The 18876-nt window shown below is 38.8% G+C and overlaps 1 protein-coding gene across 4 annotated transcripts in view; it reads right to left on the reverse strand.

Annotated features, from left to right (window-relative positions):
- The window catches only part of STAU2 (staufen double-stranded RNA binding protein 2), a 174621-nt gene that overhangs the window by 141891 nt on the left and 13854 nt on the right, over nucleotides 1-18876 (reverse strand). For all 4 annotated transcript variants that reach the window (XM_017812432.1, XM_017812431.1, XM_017812433.1 and 1 more), the window contains exons 2-5: nucleotides 10480-10687; nucleotides 9286-9416; nucleotides 4526-4685; nucleotides 2106-2241 (exon numbers count right to left, since the gene is read on the reverse strand). In XM_017812432.1, coding sequence (XP_017667921.1) covers nucleotides 2106-2241; nucleotides 4526-4685; nucleotides 9286-9416; nucleotides 10480-10678 — 626 coding nt within the window. In that variant the 5' untranslated portion in view covers nucleotides 10679-10687. The remainder of the gene's footprint in view (nucleotides 1-2105; nucleotides 2242-4525; nucleotides 4686-9285; nucleotides 9417-10479; nucleotides 10688-18876) is intronic.

An 18876-nucleotide genomic window follows, 5' to 3' on the forward strand; every position in this document is an offset into this window, starting at 1 on the left:
GAGTATCTGCACTATTCCCTTCTTATACTGGCAGATCTAATAAATGTCATTTTAAAGGATGTCTTACAGTATTTAACTGCCTTTCTTACTGTGATCATAATGGCCAAGACCCTCCCAATCCAAAACAAGATGCAGAACAATTATTTCCAGCACAGGAGTTCCCAAACATCATAGGGCATCATTCTTCTGTTTCCTCTTTACTCTGGTACTTGTGTGTGAGCTGGTGTATGCACAGGGGGCATGTGTTTATGCGGATAGACAGGTATATCCCATTATTTACTACTTAGTTTTTGTTATGTATCAATTTACTAGACAGTATTATTAGCCATCCTGCATGGGCAACTGCACTCAAATAAGCACAATGAAGCGGGCAGGCAAGCAGAGTTTCTGGCCTTCTGTCCTACCGAGCTTGGTTTTTTTTGTGATCAGAAAAATCTAAGGCCCTTGGCTACCTAATGTAACCAGAAAAATAAAGTTCACGTATCATTTTACTCTAACACGGAAACACACCTCTCATGAAACAAAGTTTCCAAAGAAGCAAACTTATAGATTGAAATAGGCGTACTAATAATTTTCTATGAAAAGAAATAAAATATTAAGAGTTAGTAACTACTGAGTGTTTTGAGGCTCTACTTCCACAAATATCTTTCCATAACTAAGTTCAAATTCCAGAATTCCCCATTTTATGCCTTTAACTAGCTTGCCTTTTTTCCAGTCTAGCATTTATATCTGTTAGTCAAACTAGTCTCACTATAAAAGTGATTCAAATAAATGATTTCTAAATATTAACAAAACTCATTTCAAGAACCATAATTAGCTTTTTAAACCATGACATATGTAAGCAGAGACTCAGGCCAGCAGTGACTAGAAATATAACACAAGTGATACAGTTATCAGGCAGTGTTCTGTAGAGTAATGAAAGGGTTTTCTTCCAGGTTATATTATTCTTCCTGGTTATTATATATTCCAGAATAATACAGTTCTAGGTATTGCTGCTATAAAAAAAAAACCACAACCAACTAACTAAACAAAAAAAACCCAAAAAAAAACAAAAAAAAAAGAAAAAAAGAAAAAAAACCCAACAAACAAAACAACCCAGAATGAAATGTTAAAACCCTACACTAACCAAGTTATCATGATTTAAAAATCTGGGGAAAAGCAAAATAGAATTAAGCCAACTGAAATATTTTCCTTAGCCAAATCTGAAACACTGCTTTTTCATTTTAAACTCCTTAATTTTTAAAGATTGCTGTAGATTCAATTTCTAATAAAAGAGTAATTTTGAACCAAACCAAATCAGAGTTTATAACCTCATTCTTTTTGATAATTATGAGATGCATAAAAATGAACAGGAAATTCATTAAGCAAAGCTTTTTAAGGAAGGCACCATTCTTCACAGATTAAACGTGATTAGAACGTTCTGATTTGTATTGTTTCGCTTTCTCTTATTTTACAGATCATACTTGGTCTCACTTTTGGAGCTCCAAAACACCTCATCCAATACAGTTCTTCTGTGGATAAGTAAGGAAAAATGGCAAAAAAACCTATCTCAGAGAAAGAAGTTCTTCAGATGCAAATTAACATAGCTCTGACTATGCGTTTCTAAACTGCGAAATACAGGATTTTTCCTAATCAAACAGTGAGGATGAAGGAAATGAAATCAAGAAGAGCAGTCAAAAAACCCAGAAACCTGAGAACAGTTTCAAGCCAATTTTCAAAATGCAGTTCTTCCAATTTTATATCCAATTTGTAAGAAAAGAGTGCTTCATTTTTAATGATACAAATTCTAATCACATGACACCACTGCAAAGGAAAGCAAAATGCTCTGCCTTCACACTGTCATGGCTGTAGAATGTAATTCCAGTATGCACATTAAACAAATAAAAGCACTGGGCTTTACATGTCTTTATTCCTTGTGACGAACTTAGGGCACCCATCTTCTTTTAGGAGATGATTATGTATGTTTCTAAATAAGGCTGCAGAGACCCTCCTCAGCAAAATCTTAATTTATTTTCACTCTGAAATAACCTAGAAAGTTCACGAATATTTAGAACATTATGATATAGATTTAAAAAAAAAAAACAAATAATAGAAAAAGTACAAACCTCTGATTGTACATGCCCCGGAAATTATAATTTGCTCTGTAGTTGGGAATTGGCTTTGGATCCAATGGCCTGTAGATGGCAGGCTCTCCTCTTTTCATCGCCAGACCATTCAGCTCCACAGTTGGAGTTATACTGCCTGCAAAAACCAAACAATTTAAGTAAGGCACTTAAACCAGAAATATTGAAAAACTCAAGAGCAGGACTGAGATAATCTGCAAAGCGATAGCTACATTACATTTTTTTACTCTTAATTAAAAAGAAGTAACAAAAAAGACATTTCAATTTCCCTAAAAGATGGGAATATAGATCCCAATTCAATCACAAGCAACAAAAAAGAACAATTAGACATCTCAGTGTATTCTCTATGCAGTTCAGGTGGATTAATCTTCACATATGAATGAGAAAGTCAGTGTAACAACCAAGCTGGTTATTCACTTTTCCAAAGTACTTATAATACATTATGAGACTTTCTGAAAGAATTATAAAGATAAAAGGATAATGTCTCTTTCTGCTGAATACCATTAAATAAAACCACAAATAAGGCAAAGAGTCATTGAAACAAGCACAATGTAAAATGCAGTCATTCAGGAATCTTACAAGTTAGAAAAAACGTGTTATTTGCAAGACTTGAAAACTTAAAACTACACCTAAAAACTAAAAATCTAATAGGAATGATCTAACAGACTGAAAACAGCTACTGGAAATCAGTGCAACTACAGCCATCTACTGGTGACAGAATACAAAAATAGAAGGCAGCCAGTACTCGCCCACTGCATCGTTTCAAAAATATCAAATAAAAAGCTACACTCTACTTCTACTACTTTTTTCTTTTTTTTTTAATACAAAGTTCAGCTACAGTAATCCCCACTTGCACTGTTGTAAAAAAATCCTAAATTAGCTAAACGTGCATTCCAACAAAAAGGAGTTAATATTTCTGAAAATATTTTCATAAGGGATTCAAACAAATCTACCCTTAAAACAGCTATGACTAATTTTCCAGTCTGCCATTGAGGCTTTATATGCCAAATGATGAAAATGTTTATGCAATACTTATTCAAAAAGTTCTATCAACAACAATTCTTATATTTTTCAAAGCAAGAAATTACTATAAATTCAACTTCATAATAAAAATGCAAAATGTCATTCTGATGAGAAGATAGCTGTGCATATACAATGCACCTTTCTTGGAGCAAAACTACAGTGCTAAATGACACAATTTTTTAATGAATTCTCTTAAAGCCTGTTTCTCTTCTTATCAGATTTTCCCTTTAAGAATATGCTCAAAGCTAAAAACTCTGCAATGTCAAGAATCAAACTCAGGATCCCTTTTCATAGAGGTCTGAGTGTCCTGCTTTCTAAACAGCTGAAGTCACAGTGATTGTGAAGGACACAGGGCAAAACCACTGTCTTGGGCCTGAAGAAACAGTGTACTAATCTCCAAAGGAGCAAGAGAATACTACCACACCACTCTAAAACAATCCTTCACAGCTAATACTCAGGATAATACTCACAAGTTCTAAAGGAAACTTACTCCTACTTTTTTTTCCATCATGGAGAAGATTAACTGCAAAATTACTCAACTTTAAGAAAGTGATTGAAGAAAACTGTTTTTAAAATGGGGGGAAGGGCAGAGGGAAATAAAAAGGGAAGAAGGGAGTAGAGGAAAAAGCAGAGGGGAAAGGAGTGTAAAAAACAAACAAACAAAATGGAAATACGACTTTTTCCCCTCACCATTTGCTTTCTATTAGTCTGAAATAAAAGTTATTAATATTTTTGATTTATTTTATCAAACAAGACAGAACAGATACTGAGCATGTAGATGAGATGTGTACCTAGAAAGGTTTTATATGCATTGAAGGCAACTCCCAGGTAACAACTCAACCAGTATATATTCTTTCTATTATTGAAACAGTTTCTAATTCCGTCTGTGAGCTTTTTGAAAGAACAGGTTGCTATGAAGGAAAACTCACAATGCAGGAAAATACCTGTCAACGTTCTCATGCCAAATCCCAGCCTTTTGTTTACATCACAGATGCAACTTTACAGGATTGGACTGGATAAAATTTCCAATTTCATTGGAAAATTAGCTAAAATAACTCCTTGGGAAATATGTTTTACTATGGTAATAACAGCCAATTCAGTCTCGTTTTTTGTTTACTGTTGATCATACACAATCACTTCACATATATCTGAGCATTATCTAAATAATATACTCCCCTACAGTTCAACTATTTTAGGCAGGTACATCAAAAATTCTCCTATGAAAACTCACTAGAAATTCTGCATAATCCTATCATACCTCTAAGATGGCAATGTTGATTCTCATCCTCCAAATTTAAATACATTGTTAAAATTACTTATTAGTGGTATAATATCCCAATACTTTAACAAGATTTAACACACAGAGGAAATTGTCATACCTGGATTATTGTTTACATTATTTTTGGGTGGTCTAGGCGTTGGTTTGGGAAGGGTAGTTTCATTCAGTGCTTTGCTAGCAGCAGCATGTTGGGCCTTTTTAATACTGCTTCCTTCAGCTTCCCATGTCTGTTCTCCAAGAGTCAGCTGCACTGTGAACATCTTCAAAGACAAAGAACAGGTAAACACTGGCAAGATTATCAATGTGGATTAGACCAACCTGTATAAAAACTTCCAGGGCTCAAGAGAAACCATGCCCTCTTTTCATTGGATTCAACTCCCAGATAATGCATCTGATTCTTCCAAAGATCAGTGAGACCCTATCAGTGGGCAACATCTGGCCTTTCAAATTACAAAGTTAAATAGCATAATGCTAATGTCAGCTATCAAAGAACAAAATAATATTTAAACCAAGTAATAATAACTGCAAACTTATCCTCTGCTCTTGGAAGACTATATACAGGTCAGTTTAGAGCACATTTTTTCATACATTTGAAGGTGTTTTGTCACTTTACCTGTAGAAAATAGGTACTAAACATGCCACTGAGTTTAAAAAAAAGTAATAATAATTCATAATAATTATGAATGGATATAAATGATTGCACACTCCTCAAGGTAGCAGAAAATTTGGGCCAAATAGTGTTACACAGTGAAAGAATTTCTCACACAACCTGATTTCTAAAAATAATGCATATTGTTAGAGCAAGAGTCACAACTCAAATACATTCAAAAAAATAGAGTAACAAAGAAAATAAATATTATCTTTTTTTAATGGAACTGCAGTTCTTAATGTAAAATCAATAGTGAGGACAGGAACCGGAAACATCAAGAGTTCAGATATAGACTAACAGATAAAAAACATGCATTTCAAAATCTGGGATAGAGGATTATTTCAAATAGTACCTATGCTGTGCAAATTGTGCAGATAAAACTCAATGCATATTTAAGATATTAAATAGAATCTGTCTTCTGTATTATACATACATGTTTTGTCTAAATTTGAACATCTAAGAACAAGAGAAGAAAGACTAAGAACTCAATATATTTGCCATATAAATTCCCTAGATATAAGACAGAACTTAATAGTCGGATAAACACAGTAAACTAAGATACACCCACCTCAGAAAACAGACCAACTCACTTGAGGCAACATAAAAAAGCTACATATTAGTATGAGCAGGATATAAAGTAAAATTTTCATTTTGACAGCTCTATGATTTTTTAATTATTTAAACTTGCTAGATCCAGGACCAGGTACTTAGAGATGGACATGGTGAGCAGCCTTTACATGTGTCATTGCATATATTTTCATTTAGCATGTACTTATAAACAAGCATTTGAACACAAGTATGTATGTGCCTTCCACCTTAGCCCTATGCACATTCAAACTGAATGCTATAAACACATATTTGTGTCTTAATTACAGGTTTGAGTTTTGGCTACTGTAATTTTCAGAAGAATAGTGCCAGTCCCTGTACCACAGTTCCTACTGCCATGTCCTTTTTTCCACGGCAGTCATGACAATTTCCTCACAGACAAGGAGAAAGAGAAAAATAGTCTCTTAATTTTGCAATCTGCCAAATCCTACCCCCACTTGAAAGCTAAACTGGGTATTAGAGCTAAATACCCATAATTATATAAATTACCTACAAACATACATCCTTATTACTAAAAGAACTGAAACTTTCTGGATCTGGAGTTTACATATTTTATATTTTTCAGGAAAGTACCAGTGCAGTATTTTTATAGGAGGAGAATAATCTCAAATTTAAATGAAAATATGATTAATAGCTCTCCTCTTAGCACTTAAGAGCAAAAAACAGGAATTCAAGATAATAAAGGGCTTATTCAATAAACTTCTGCAGTCGACTCTAACCTTCTCACTTGGACCATCTGTCAAAAAAACTCCTGCAAAAACCCACATATAGTAGTAGGTTTCATCCTTTAATTATAGGAATAAAACTGCGAAAACCCAAACTCTGGAGCAGCCAATGAAAACTCTAAAACCCTGCAAGACCAGAGCTAACACTTCTGCTATTGACTGAGAGACATTTCTCACCAGTTTTCTGAGGAATTTTCTATTCCTTACACCAAACCTAATGTATCTGATGTCTAGAAAGCAGAAATGCAAAGGCCACCATGGTTGTGCTTGTTTTCACTCTGCTGTGTTTGCCAGGTCAACCTCTCCTAGCTCTGGCAATTCTTTCCTCCTCACTTCTTCTATGTAAAACTGTCTCTTCTCTTTCCCACTTTTGAAGTGCTACATCCCTTACCCCTTTTCCCTCTTCTCTGCACCACCATCCACTTTCTTTTGCCACTGTTTCTTTTAAATTTGTGCCCTGAAATAACACTGACATAGAAGGACAGAAGACATGACTAATCTGACTAACATATTCAAAAGCATTTATGCTAAAAAAGACTTTCTGATTTTTCTTATGATGAAGAATCCACCTGGAGGGCAGACTCCTAGAAACCCTAATTGCACTGTCACCACATGCCACTTCTCTCCCAACTCCACTGTTTCTAGTTTCCCATTTCACACCAATTGTCAAAACTTACTTTCCAGAGACAACTAGAAAAAAGGATATAAAAATTTACTAGCATTTGTGGTCACAACACAGACAGCTGTCTTATAGAGCGTGTCTCAGAAAACCGTGAAAACCACTAATGGACAGGAACAGAGTTTGTGTAGGAGGAAAACAATGTGAGAAGCTCCTTAAATGGCAAAGAGCAGCAGCAGCATTACATCCTCCAGGTCATGCTTTCCAGGACCAATTCAGCTCTGTTTCACATATTCGGTCAGGTATATCATCATATACTAGCAAGACATTATATTAAGCTGCTAATAGTCATACTAAATTTTCTGCTTTTCATAGGCCAAAGTCTGCATAATCTTATAATCACCTTTGTTCTTTTGTCTCTTGCTGCAGAGACCAAAATCAGACAATATTCTTCTGAGTCTCCAGAGCACATATCTGCATTTTTTTGACCACTATGAGTGCAACTAAAAATAATGTGGTAAACTGAAAAACTGAAAAATTAAGAAATCCTTTGAAAATCTGGCTTTCAAAAATGCAGCTAATGCAGACTCAAGTAATTTAAATTATATTAGTTCCTCTAAAGGTAGTAACAAATATAAAATCATTAAAGTTGGAAAAGACCTCTTAGATCATCAAGTCCACTCTTTGACTGAACACTATCATCCCAACTAAACCATAGCACTAAGTGCTGTGTCCAGTCGTTTCTTGAAAACTTCTGGGGATGGTGAATCCACCACTTCCCTGAGCAGCCCATTCCAATGTTTAACCACTCTCTCAGTGAAAAAAAATTTTCATTATGTCCAACTTGAACCTCCCCTGGCACAGCTTGAAGCTATGTCCTCTTGTCCTGTTGCCAGTTGCCTGGGAGAAGACGCCTCCCGCCTCACATGTGAACTATTTCTTGTCCTCATAAAATTTTAAGTATAACATGAATGTAATATAACTTAAATTTCTTTACTGCTGAGAAACGTAAACAGCCAAAACCACACCTTTTGGTACAACCAAAGCACTTCTTATTTCACAAAAAATAAATATACAACACAATAGCAAAAAATGACACAAAGCCCAACAGATTTAACATGCCACAACCTAAAACCGACCAACCAAAGTACCCTGTGGTGCCAAATGTCTCCAGGAAGAGAAGGAGCACTTAAATTTCCATTTAAAACGCAGGATCCTAAAAGCTTTCTGATTCTCAGTGGCCTCACACCTGCTGACATCATTTCCACCGGCATAACAGATTCGGGAATGCCAGCCAGACCAGGTCAGTGATTTGCATCAACTCTGCACTCACTGACAACACAATATGCAACTCAGAAACAATGGGCAATGGCAGAGAGCTAGCCCATGATGAGCTGAAACTGTTACTAATCTGCAGTGTGACCCCACTGTCTTTTGCCACTCTAGAAATACTAGGTAAATAGCAGCTACTAATTATGCCAGTGTCTTTCTTGGAGTTTTTCAGGATTTTTTCTCCTCCCCCAGTTTGCTCCTACCCAGGGAGGAAATTCAAAATTATATTAGGAAATTTTATGTCATGAGAATATTCCTCTGTGTTCCTCATCACCTGAAAGCAACCTAATTTGTACTTATTAAGTTGGATATTCAAACTGATATGAGAACTGACCAGAATTTGCTGTCAGTTCACCAGAAACTTTAATACTATAACCATATTAGGAGTCTTAATATCACCATATGTCTTAAAGTTGCATAATAATAAAGTTTGTGCTATATAACGCGAGATCCAAAGATTGAGTAACAACTTTATAGACACAGAACTGTGTCAATAAGTATGTCACAAACTACCTTTGTCATCATCTGCACTACCATGAAACAAGTGGTAGTTTGTTTCTAGTAGCTAGTTACCAAAGGCATGCTGACTGGGGAGCAAGATTCATCCAGCCTAAAAAGTAAATGCTCCATAAAGATTAAGAAAGGGCGGTGATACCCTGAAAAGACTTTCACAAGGTCTTTATAAACACCAACAAATAGAAACTCAAAGATGGAAGTCAAAGTAAGGTACAAAATGATCTACAGGACTTAAACAGAAATACAGGCATACTTCCTGAAAGTGTAAAAAAAACCAAAACAAAACAAAAAGAACCGTAAGAAACTCCTTACACTAGAAATGTAGCTGGGTGTGACAAGCACACTTGTCCAAACCATGACATTATCTGTTCAGCATTTAAGGTATGGCTCATCACCTGGAACTGTGACCTTACCTTGGCATGAGCAGGCCCTCTTTCATTCAGAAGCTTATACTGGGGTTGAATTCTATTGAAACGGGCTAACTCATTTACCAGACACATTGGAGTTTTCTCTTTGGGGTTTGCCATGTTATCTTGGAGAGGAGCTGTAAATAAAGAGTCTGTAAAGTTTTTGTGGAGAAATGTATTCTTCACAACTTCGCAAAGCTTTGCAAAAGCAGCATGCTTAGAAAAGAAAATACTTTGGCTAAAATACAATTTTTGTACATATGCTAAATATAATGTTTAAATACCATTTATATATTAATCATATGAGAATATGATTATGATTTTACAATAAAAATTTTGAATACATGCAATTAAAAAAAACCCAACAACTATTTATTTCCAAAATGTCCCTATGACAGATGGCAGTGTAGGGGAAATTATACATATTCTACATCTTCTACATCACCGAAGTTTACTGTCAGCAGTATACTGGTTCCTGGAATTAACTACTCTTCCAGAATGGTTTCTCAACACTTTGAAGCAGTAGTGGATAGTGTAAGAGTTATGAGACAAATATAGTTGATGAAACTCTGTGGCCCCCACTTGCTTCTGCCTGCTTCTTCCCAGGGTTTTAGACTTTTCTCACAAAAATGAAGTCAGTCTCAGAGCACTCCCAAAGAACACTTCTCCTCTCCCTTTAACGATTTTGTTTTGCTTTTTTTAGACCATTTAACTTTCTGCAACTTTTTTTTCAATTGGTTTGTATTTAGCCCTAACACACACTGTCATTTCTTGTTTAGATTTTTAGAACAACATTTCTGCATTTTATACCCACTTCAGCATAGGAACTGCAGCATTTATTAGGCTACAAAGGAAACACCAAATACTGCCAAGCAGTCAGAAGACATTCTGTTCTGGGGAAGAGAAATAAACTTGGAAACCCTCCTGCACCACTAAAACTTCTCTATAAAGAATACACTCAGAATTTGACAAAATAGACATGCTCTTTTCTGAGGTTTTGTATCATTGATCAACACTTCACTGTAAGTCTGAGCTCAGTTAAAAAAACTAACAGTTTATTTAGCCAAAATATTTTTCTATGGGTGTTTGTTTTTTTTTAAATTTTAATCCCCTTAAGGACCTAATTATTTATCTTTTTAAATTAAAAAGTCATCAAAAATTCATTTGACCACTGAAGAAAATATACCTGGACCAACTTACCTGGTGAGTTGTTAGAAGGTGCGGGATCCACAAGGCCGGCAGTAGGACTGCTACAGCTGGCAGCTGATTCCGAAATGGATCCATTCATTGAGGATGGCAGACTCAGTGTATTTGTAGTTGTAACTGGCAGGGGTAGCACCATAGGGGACATGGTGGGTCCAGACAGGTTTGCTGTAGTCTGCATCTTAACTTGTGCCATTGCCTGTCACTGCAATAAACAAATTATTATCAGCAGGGCACTTTGCATTTTGAATGTCAAATGACTGTAGTGATAATAGCAACACTTCCTTTTTGCTCCTGGATCTGGGTCACAAAACTGTCCACAAAAGTCATGCCTCTGCAAACATTAATTCCAAATAGATGCACAGAGAAACAGAGCTCAGAGCCAAAGAACATCACTGGAGAAGAAGCCATACAGCCTGGCTCTAGGTTCTGTTGCTTAACAATGGGGTGACCCTGCCTGAAATACAGCAGGAAGAATGATTATTCTAGAATAAAATCCCATATAATCATTCTGCAGATGAGATTACCCCTGCCATTTCTTCAAAAGAGAAGTTTGTTGTCATTGCAACAAAATTCCATAGCAATCTTTTGCACTGTTTTTCCAGTAAAGTGCATATAAAATATCAAATAAGGCCACAAGAGAAAAATCATTATTTTTTTTCTGCCTTTTATCAAACTAGAAGAGAGAAAAAAATATAAGAAGAAAATGCAAAGAAATGAAAAAAAAAACACCAAAGATGCGAGTTCTGACAAAAATAACTGCTTATTCAGTCAACAGGTGGAGTACTTTAATCCGTATATAAATTACTAGCACAGGTGTCAGGACTTCCTAAACTAGCCTTCAACCCAATGCCTAAAGCATTTACCTGGAATATGCCAGGTACTAATTGTGTCTTTTCATCTTCTCAAATTAGTATCCTTATTGCCAATACCTGTTCTCAGGTTACGTCTACACACATAAACAGCTCAGGGTCAGGGCAGTGCTCCTTCATACTACTCACTGAGAGTATGCCCCTTGGCAAAATTTTTGCCACTGGGTAAAAACTCCTGCTGCAAAAACCATACAGGAGCAGTTCAGAGGTGAGCAGGCATCCCAGACAATCCACTCAAATAAACAAGGAACCAGTCATTCTCACTCATCCAGGCAAAAGTCTTGGGCTTCTCCTCTTGGCATAAGGAGCAGGATGATATATTTTATTCAATAGCATGGACACAGAATGTGTTATTTAGGGTTCATACACAAGAGATGATCTGCACAGAGTGGATAAAGAGAGGAAACCCATGACAGCTGACTAGTGGCCCCTGGGGAACTGGGACCTCTCCCAGCAGCAGCTCTGGTCCCACTGGCTGAGGCAGAGGAGGAAAGGAGCCCAACTCTCCTCCATCACAGGCAGCCCCCTTACCACTAAGCTCTTTGCCACTTCTGCTGGGCTAATTCTCTCTTCTTAAGCAAAAATCCCACTCAACACCTAAAAAACTTTTTAACTAAGGACTTATTGAAGTGAGCACGACTATAGACAAAATTTTGATTACAATCAGTATTTTTGCCTCTCCCACACCCCATCCATTAAAAAGTATCCAAGTATCTTTACTCAGAGGGACAGTATTTCTGCATAAAGATCCCAAATCACTCATTACACGACAGAGTAAAAGTCCTTTAGCACAGTTGCACTCGTATAATGAAAATAATAAATCCTATTACTGTGACTCTGTGCTTTGGAGAAGAGGTTCAGACTGGAATGCCATTTTTATTACTGAGAAAAGATAGGCAATTGATTTAATTCTCTGAAAAAGCAAAAGTTAAAAGAAAATGAAGTTGAGGTGCAATCACTTGCTCTTTGCATAAGTATCTTCAGTAAAATATTAATAGTCACAGATTTTTAAAATACATACGCAGTTAGCTGAGATATATTCAAATACTTTATGGGTTCAAAAAATATGGACTAAACTCTTACTGTAAAAAACCTACTGTTACTTCACAGCAAATGCAATGTAATACAGCAATATTGTTAGAAAGGCCTAAAATATAGACTGAGAAGGTGTATAACTACAGAATTTTTTGGTATACTGTGTGTTTAATTCTAATTTTAAAATACATTAATATAGATTAGAATAGATTGAAAAAGTTTCTTAATTGTAAACACCAAAACTAGCGATGGCAAAAATCAGACCATACATTTTAAACATATTTAAAATGAAACCAACATAAGAAATATCATCACAATAACTGAAGTTTAAGAAACTCACAGTATTTGCAGTATTTTAGCTTATAAACATGAGTATGAGAAAGGCATCACTCAGATAGTTCTGTATGAGATACTACTGAACACCTAGTCTTGGGCCCTGCCAGTTGTGAATTATCCTTTCAGCTTCCAGTATTTTGAAAGTTTATTCTTCAAGAAATCAGAACTTACTAATAACAAAATAAAATACTATACTCTATAGTATTGATGTCCTAAAGGGAGAAATTGTAGGATGGATACTTTACTATTAAGGATAAAAAAGAAAAATCAGTTTGAGAATAGTATCAAGGAACAGTAAGAATGAACAAGATAAAGTTTGAGAAAAAAGACACCCTTTGTCCTACAATAAGATACATAGAAAATTCAACTGTGAAATCAGAATAAAATTCTAAGATATTGGGTGCTGGGCATTTCTTATATATCTAAAGCAGCAGAACTCCTATGAGAAACTATAACTATTTCATAAATTATTCTGTATAAGCAAAGATGCTCTGGTATTAATGTATAATATAACTGTAGGGAATAACTCTTAAGTGGATGAGCTATGGAGACAATAAACTTGTAATCAGTTAAAAATCCCACTAGTAGAGTCAACAGAGGGAATGCAGTTGACATAGTGATGTCATGTCATTTTCTCACTATCAAGCAACTAATCTCTGATGTCATGACAAAAGGGGACAAAAGCTATATGTCCCATCTTCTCTTCACATTTTCTTATCTACATACACTAGTGTTGTACTGTTTTATAAACAGTGAGGCAAAAACACTATGGGGTCTTCCAGCCACAAGCACAGAGTACACGATAAAATATGCTGCTACATAATAAAATGTAGGACCTGGGAGAGAGAGAGATTTCAATAAGCTGGTCAGAGATGAAATGCAGTTATATAATCAAAATATTTTTAAATCTTCTATGCAGATATTTTTGAAAAATCTGGCATACACAAAAGGGATAGTTCATTTATTATACTATGAATACAATTCAAAAATCCTCTACACCTCACTTCAGATGGTTAACCCAATGCAAATCTCGGAAACTGCTACCTCTCAAGTGTCTCCAGAGGAGCTTCCCTTGATGCCTGGCAGTGGTTACGGACATTTGCACCTCTTGGAGAAAGCTGGACTGCACAGCCATGCCTGCCAGCTTTGTGTCTTCATTGCCAGCTTCCATGTCAGATCACCACAGCATGATATTTCTTAAAGTCTTAATCACATACATGTCTACCCCAAGTCTGCAAGTCAAAGTGCTGTCATTTTTATAAAGCTACACTCCAGGGCTTAGGGTGCCTTACAAGATGCTGCAATAGTTTTGCCTCTTAGTCTAACCTACTCAGCTGCAATAGAAATACTACAGCACACATGAAAAGGGATGCAAATATACTAGAATTGCATTTTACTTCACTTCTGCTTTTGAAAGCACTTTGTACATAGGCAGCTACACAGGTTTCATTAAACAGTTCACAGATCTCAGAATATTCTGAGTTGGAAGGGGCCCACATGGATCATCGAGTCTAACTCTTAAGTAAATGGTCCATATGGGGATTGAACCAACAACCTTGTTATTATAAGCAGCATGCACTAACCAACTGAGCTAATCTCAGGGTCGGTTGATATTAACTTTCCAATTAAGTATGTACAAGCTGTGAATTTTCCTCCCACACTAAAAATGACCCAACCAAAATAAACTCATATTAAAACAACAAAACAAAACTGCCTCACATTTTGAAGTGAAATGTCGCGGTCCGAAGGGAGGAGGGCACAGGACACGAGGAAGGGTGCAAGCAGAATTCTCTATTCAGGTGTGCACACACTCTTTTTCTCAGCTCGGGAGCAGAAAGGCCCAGAACATAGGGCGGAGACAAGCAGGGGGACAAACCAGAATCGGACACGGGCAAAAAGGGGAGGAGTGGGGGAAGCAGGCAAACTCATGGCAAGCCTGGGCATGTGCAGTTGTGCACTGTGTAGTGTGAATACAATGAAACCACATAATAACAGTAAAGTCCGTATGATAAAGTCCATATGAAAGTCCTGCCAATTGCTGTATGCTTTTCTCCATGCCTGGAACTGTACCCATCCTGAATCTTGCTTCTCTACATCTCACCCTTTCTTATTAGTTTGAAAAATGCCTGTTGTGATAGTCCTTCTTGCAGCATGCTGTGACACAAGAAATAGTAACAAAACAAACAGAGAAAGCAAAATTTCAAAGCAAGTGGACAGCTGCATTTACTGAGTGACTCCCCCCTAAAAATTGTTTCCAGTCCGAGATTCCACTGCTCCATGGTGTCTAAAAGCTTAGTGATAGTGGTCTTCTGTGGACTACGAGATCCTGGAAAGTAAGCAGAACATGTTAGAAGGGAGAATTTAGGATTGGGATCACGTGATAAGGGCATAACTTGCATAATCAGTTCATCTGATTTAAGCTGAACTGCAGGGATTGCTGTGGTTTCCTGGCACTTTCTGAAGGGATGGGTTATGCAGGATGGAACGCGGTTGAGGGGGTGCTGCCGTGTTTCTTGACAGTTCACAGGTGCAGTGTTTAAGATCTGGCATTGAATTAAAAGTCACTTTTCTCCTCAAGTCTGGTGACTTTTTCGGAGGCAGCAGTTGTCCATAAATGTTAGTGAGGGAGCGGCAATCTTTAGTCCAGTGTCTGCCTTTCCCACATCGTTTGCACGGCGTCTTGGGAAGCTCAGTCTTTGTAGTTAATTGTGGGCAGATTTTTTTTATATGTCCTGTCTCACCACAGTGAAAACAGGTTTGTGGTCCAGCCAAAGCTTCAGCTATTAGTCTTGCTTTATGAGAATTAGACCCCACATTACGACATGCCTTGACCACGTCCATAGGAGTAGGATCCCTAAGAGGTCTTAGTATTTGCTGGCAATCATCATTAGATTGCTCTATAGCCAACCTTAAAAATAGTGCATCCTGAGCTTCTGGGTGTTTAACTTGTTTTGCAATAGCTTTCTTTAACCTTTCTGCAAATTCTATGAATGGTTCTGTTGGTTTTTGTTGTACTTGTGTGTATGAAAGTGTAGGTTCAGCAGCCTCAGCAATGGTTTGAATAGCTTGGAAGGCTAGATTTTTTTAAATGTCCAATTCATTCACAGGAATTTTGGTTTGGGCCTCATTGGAAATATAAGGTCCCACTCCGAAAAGTCTATTAAAGGACTCCAGGACTGGGGTCCCTGTGATTGCTGAGGTTTGCTGGGTGTGCTGGCGAATACGAGTTTGCCATTCATCTAGGAAAAGTGTTGCTTGCATATTAGTGAAAAAAGCACTTATTAAATCCCTTATGTCATTTGGAGTGAATGTGTAAGCAGCAAAAAGTGAACTAAGTACCCTTATCACATAAGGTGAATTTAACCCGTAGACAGTAATAGCTTGTTTTGTATCTTTCAGAACTGGGAGGGGGATTGGTTCCCAGACAGGGTGATTGTTGGGATGATAAAATACAGGAAATGCTTTAACTAAATCCAAATCATCAGCTGTTGACGCCTGTTCCTTTATGTATGACCACCTGCTCCTCTGGGCACTGGCACCGGAGAAGCCAGGACCATAATTACAAGCATGCTGGTCAGTATATGGGGATGGGGAGTTGGGAATATGCGGGGGAGGTGGAGACAAACGCCATTTACCGGAGCAGGGGAACAAGTACATCCGCAGGGTGAAGGGACTGAAGGGGTTAAAGCGCCAGCTGCTGGCGCGGCAGGATAAGCAGCGCGGGGGCCGTGCCGTGCGCGGGGGCCGGGGCTGATGGCGGCGGCGGGAGGCGGTGGGGACGCGGGGCTGGCTGAGCTTCCATGGGCAGGCTGGGGGGCGGTGCCGGCCGAGCTTCCATGGGCGGGCTGGAGGACGGTGCCGGCGGGAGACGCGCGAAATCTTTGCATCCCGTTTCTCCACGCCACGTGTGCTCCTCGCTCTCCTGGGCTTCGCCCGCGCGGCCGCTTAGCTCGCCGACGCCATGATGCGAGAACCGCGGGTATTCCGTGCTTTGTTTCTCCCCCCCCCTCCCCCCGGCCACTCCGGAACTCCCGGGGCTTGTCTTTTTTCGGGGATGGGGGCTTGGATTTTTGCTCAGATTCTTGGAGATTTTCATTGGAACCGGTTGTTTGATGTTGTAGCATCATCAGAAGTAACCTCCAGGCAATCAGTGCTTCAATGGCAACTTTGTCTCCCCTCTCTTTCGCTTTCCAGATCTTATATCCAATTTTCTCCCAGTCCTTTAGAGACATGCTGTCGGAGACAGCTTCCCCTCCGTTTTCAAGCCATTTAGCAAGGGCTTTTGCGGATTTTTTGTCTAAGGGGTCTTTATTTTCCAAAATAAAGTCTTTAAGCTTGCGGTATACAAACTTTTGAGGGGTAGATAGAGAGAGCCCCATTGCGAAATTACTTAGGAGTTGATTTTGTGAGGGTGGGAGATGGGATTAGAGGTTTTTCCCGGAGCTCACCTTTCTCGGTGCGGTGGCCATCTTGCCGTGATCTGGGATTCACCGGGAAGGACCAGCGAGACGCAAAACGCTTCTCTCAGCGCCGTCCGAGCCCTCGTGGCGTGGGGGAGGTTTTCTTAAGGCAAAAACCTTCTCTGCCCGACGCTGGGCGCCATCTGTCGCGGTCCGAAGGGAGGAGGGCACAGGACACGAGGAAGGGTGCAAGCAGAATTCTCTATTCAGGCGTGCACACACTCTTTTTCTCAGCTCGGGAGCAGAAAGGCCCAGAACATAGGGCGGAGACAAGCAGGGGGACAAACCAGAATCGGACACGGGCAAAAAGGGGAGGAGTGGGGGAAGCAGGCAAACTCATGGCAAGCCTGGGCATGTGCAGTTGTGCGCTGTGTAGTGTGAATACAATGAAACCACATAATAACAGTAAAGTCCATATGATAAAGTCCATATGAAAGTCCTGCCAATTGCTGTATGCTTTTCTCCATGCCTGGAACTGTACCCATCCTGAATCTTGCTTCTCTACAGTGAAAATATTGCTGTCAAATATTCCCAGTGGAGTGGTGAATGGGAGTTACGGTCAGTTCATCACAGGTTCTCTGACACTCCATCCTCCTCAGGGGAAGGCTCCTCATATTCTTCCCCTGCTCCAGAGTGGGGTCCCTTTTACAGGAGACAGTCCTTCACGAACGTCTTCAACATGAGTCCTTCCCACAGGATGCAGTTCTTCATGAACTGCTCCAGAGTGGACCCCTTCCACAGGGTGCCATCCTTCAGGAACAGGCTTGTGCATGGGCCTCCCACAGGGTCTCAAGACCTACCAGCAAACCTGCTCCAGTGTGGGCTTCTCTCTCCATGGGGACACAGGTCCTGTCGGGAGCCTGCTCCAGCATGGGCTTTCCACAGTGCTACAGCCTCCTTTGGGCATCCACGTGCTCCAGTGTGGGGTCCTTCATGGGCTGCAGGTGCATCTCCATTCCACCATGGACCTCCATGGGCTCCTAGGGCACAGCTGCCTCACCATGGTGTGCACCACGGGCTGCAGGGAAATCTCAGCTCTGGTGCCTGGAGCACCTCCTCCCCCTCCTTCTCCACTGACCTTGGTGTCTGCAGAGTTGTTTCTCTCACATATTCTCACTCCTTTCTTCTCTGGCTGCTGTTTCTGTTGTGCAGCAGCTTAAATCTGTTATCCCAGAGGTGCTACCACCTACACTGATGGGCTCAGTCTCGTCAGCAACAGGTCAGCAATCCTGGAGCCGACTGGCATTGGCTCCTCCATACATAAGTGAAACTTCTGCCAAATTCTCATAGAAGCCACTCCTGTAGCTCCCCTGGTAGAAAAACCTAGCCATGCAAACCCAGTACAAACACTAAGTCAGAAATGCAGGATATTCTTTACAACTGTGAATACACTTGTATCATGTAAAAAAGCACCACACAACATAAAAAATTGTTATAGTTTTTCTGAACATTATTATTTATTGTATTCTTCTGGAATGTTAATCACTTAGATCTTAAGATATAAAATATGAATTAAACGCTCAGGTGAAATGATTCTTAGACTACATCACAATAATTGCATAAACAAGGACAGATAAAGTAAATAAAACACCACAGAAGGCAGAAAACATGGACAATGACTTTTCAAACCAAACACACTTTTACAATGTGGAAAAATTGAAAAAGTAATATTAGAAAGACAAGTTGTTTTA

The sequence above is a fragment of the Lepidothrix coronata genome, unplaced genomic scaffold (genome assembly GCF_001604755.1).
Source record: "Lepidothrix coronata isolate B3197 unplaced genomic scaffold, Lepidothrix_coronata-1.0 Scaffold36, whole genome shotgun sequence".
Lineage (NCBI taxonomy): Eukaryota > Metazoa > Chordata > Aves > Passeriformes > Pipridae > Lepidothrix > Lepidothrix coronata.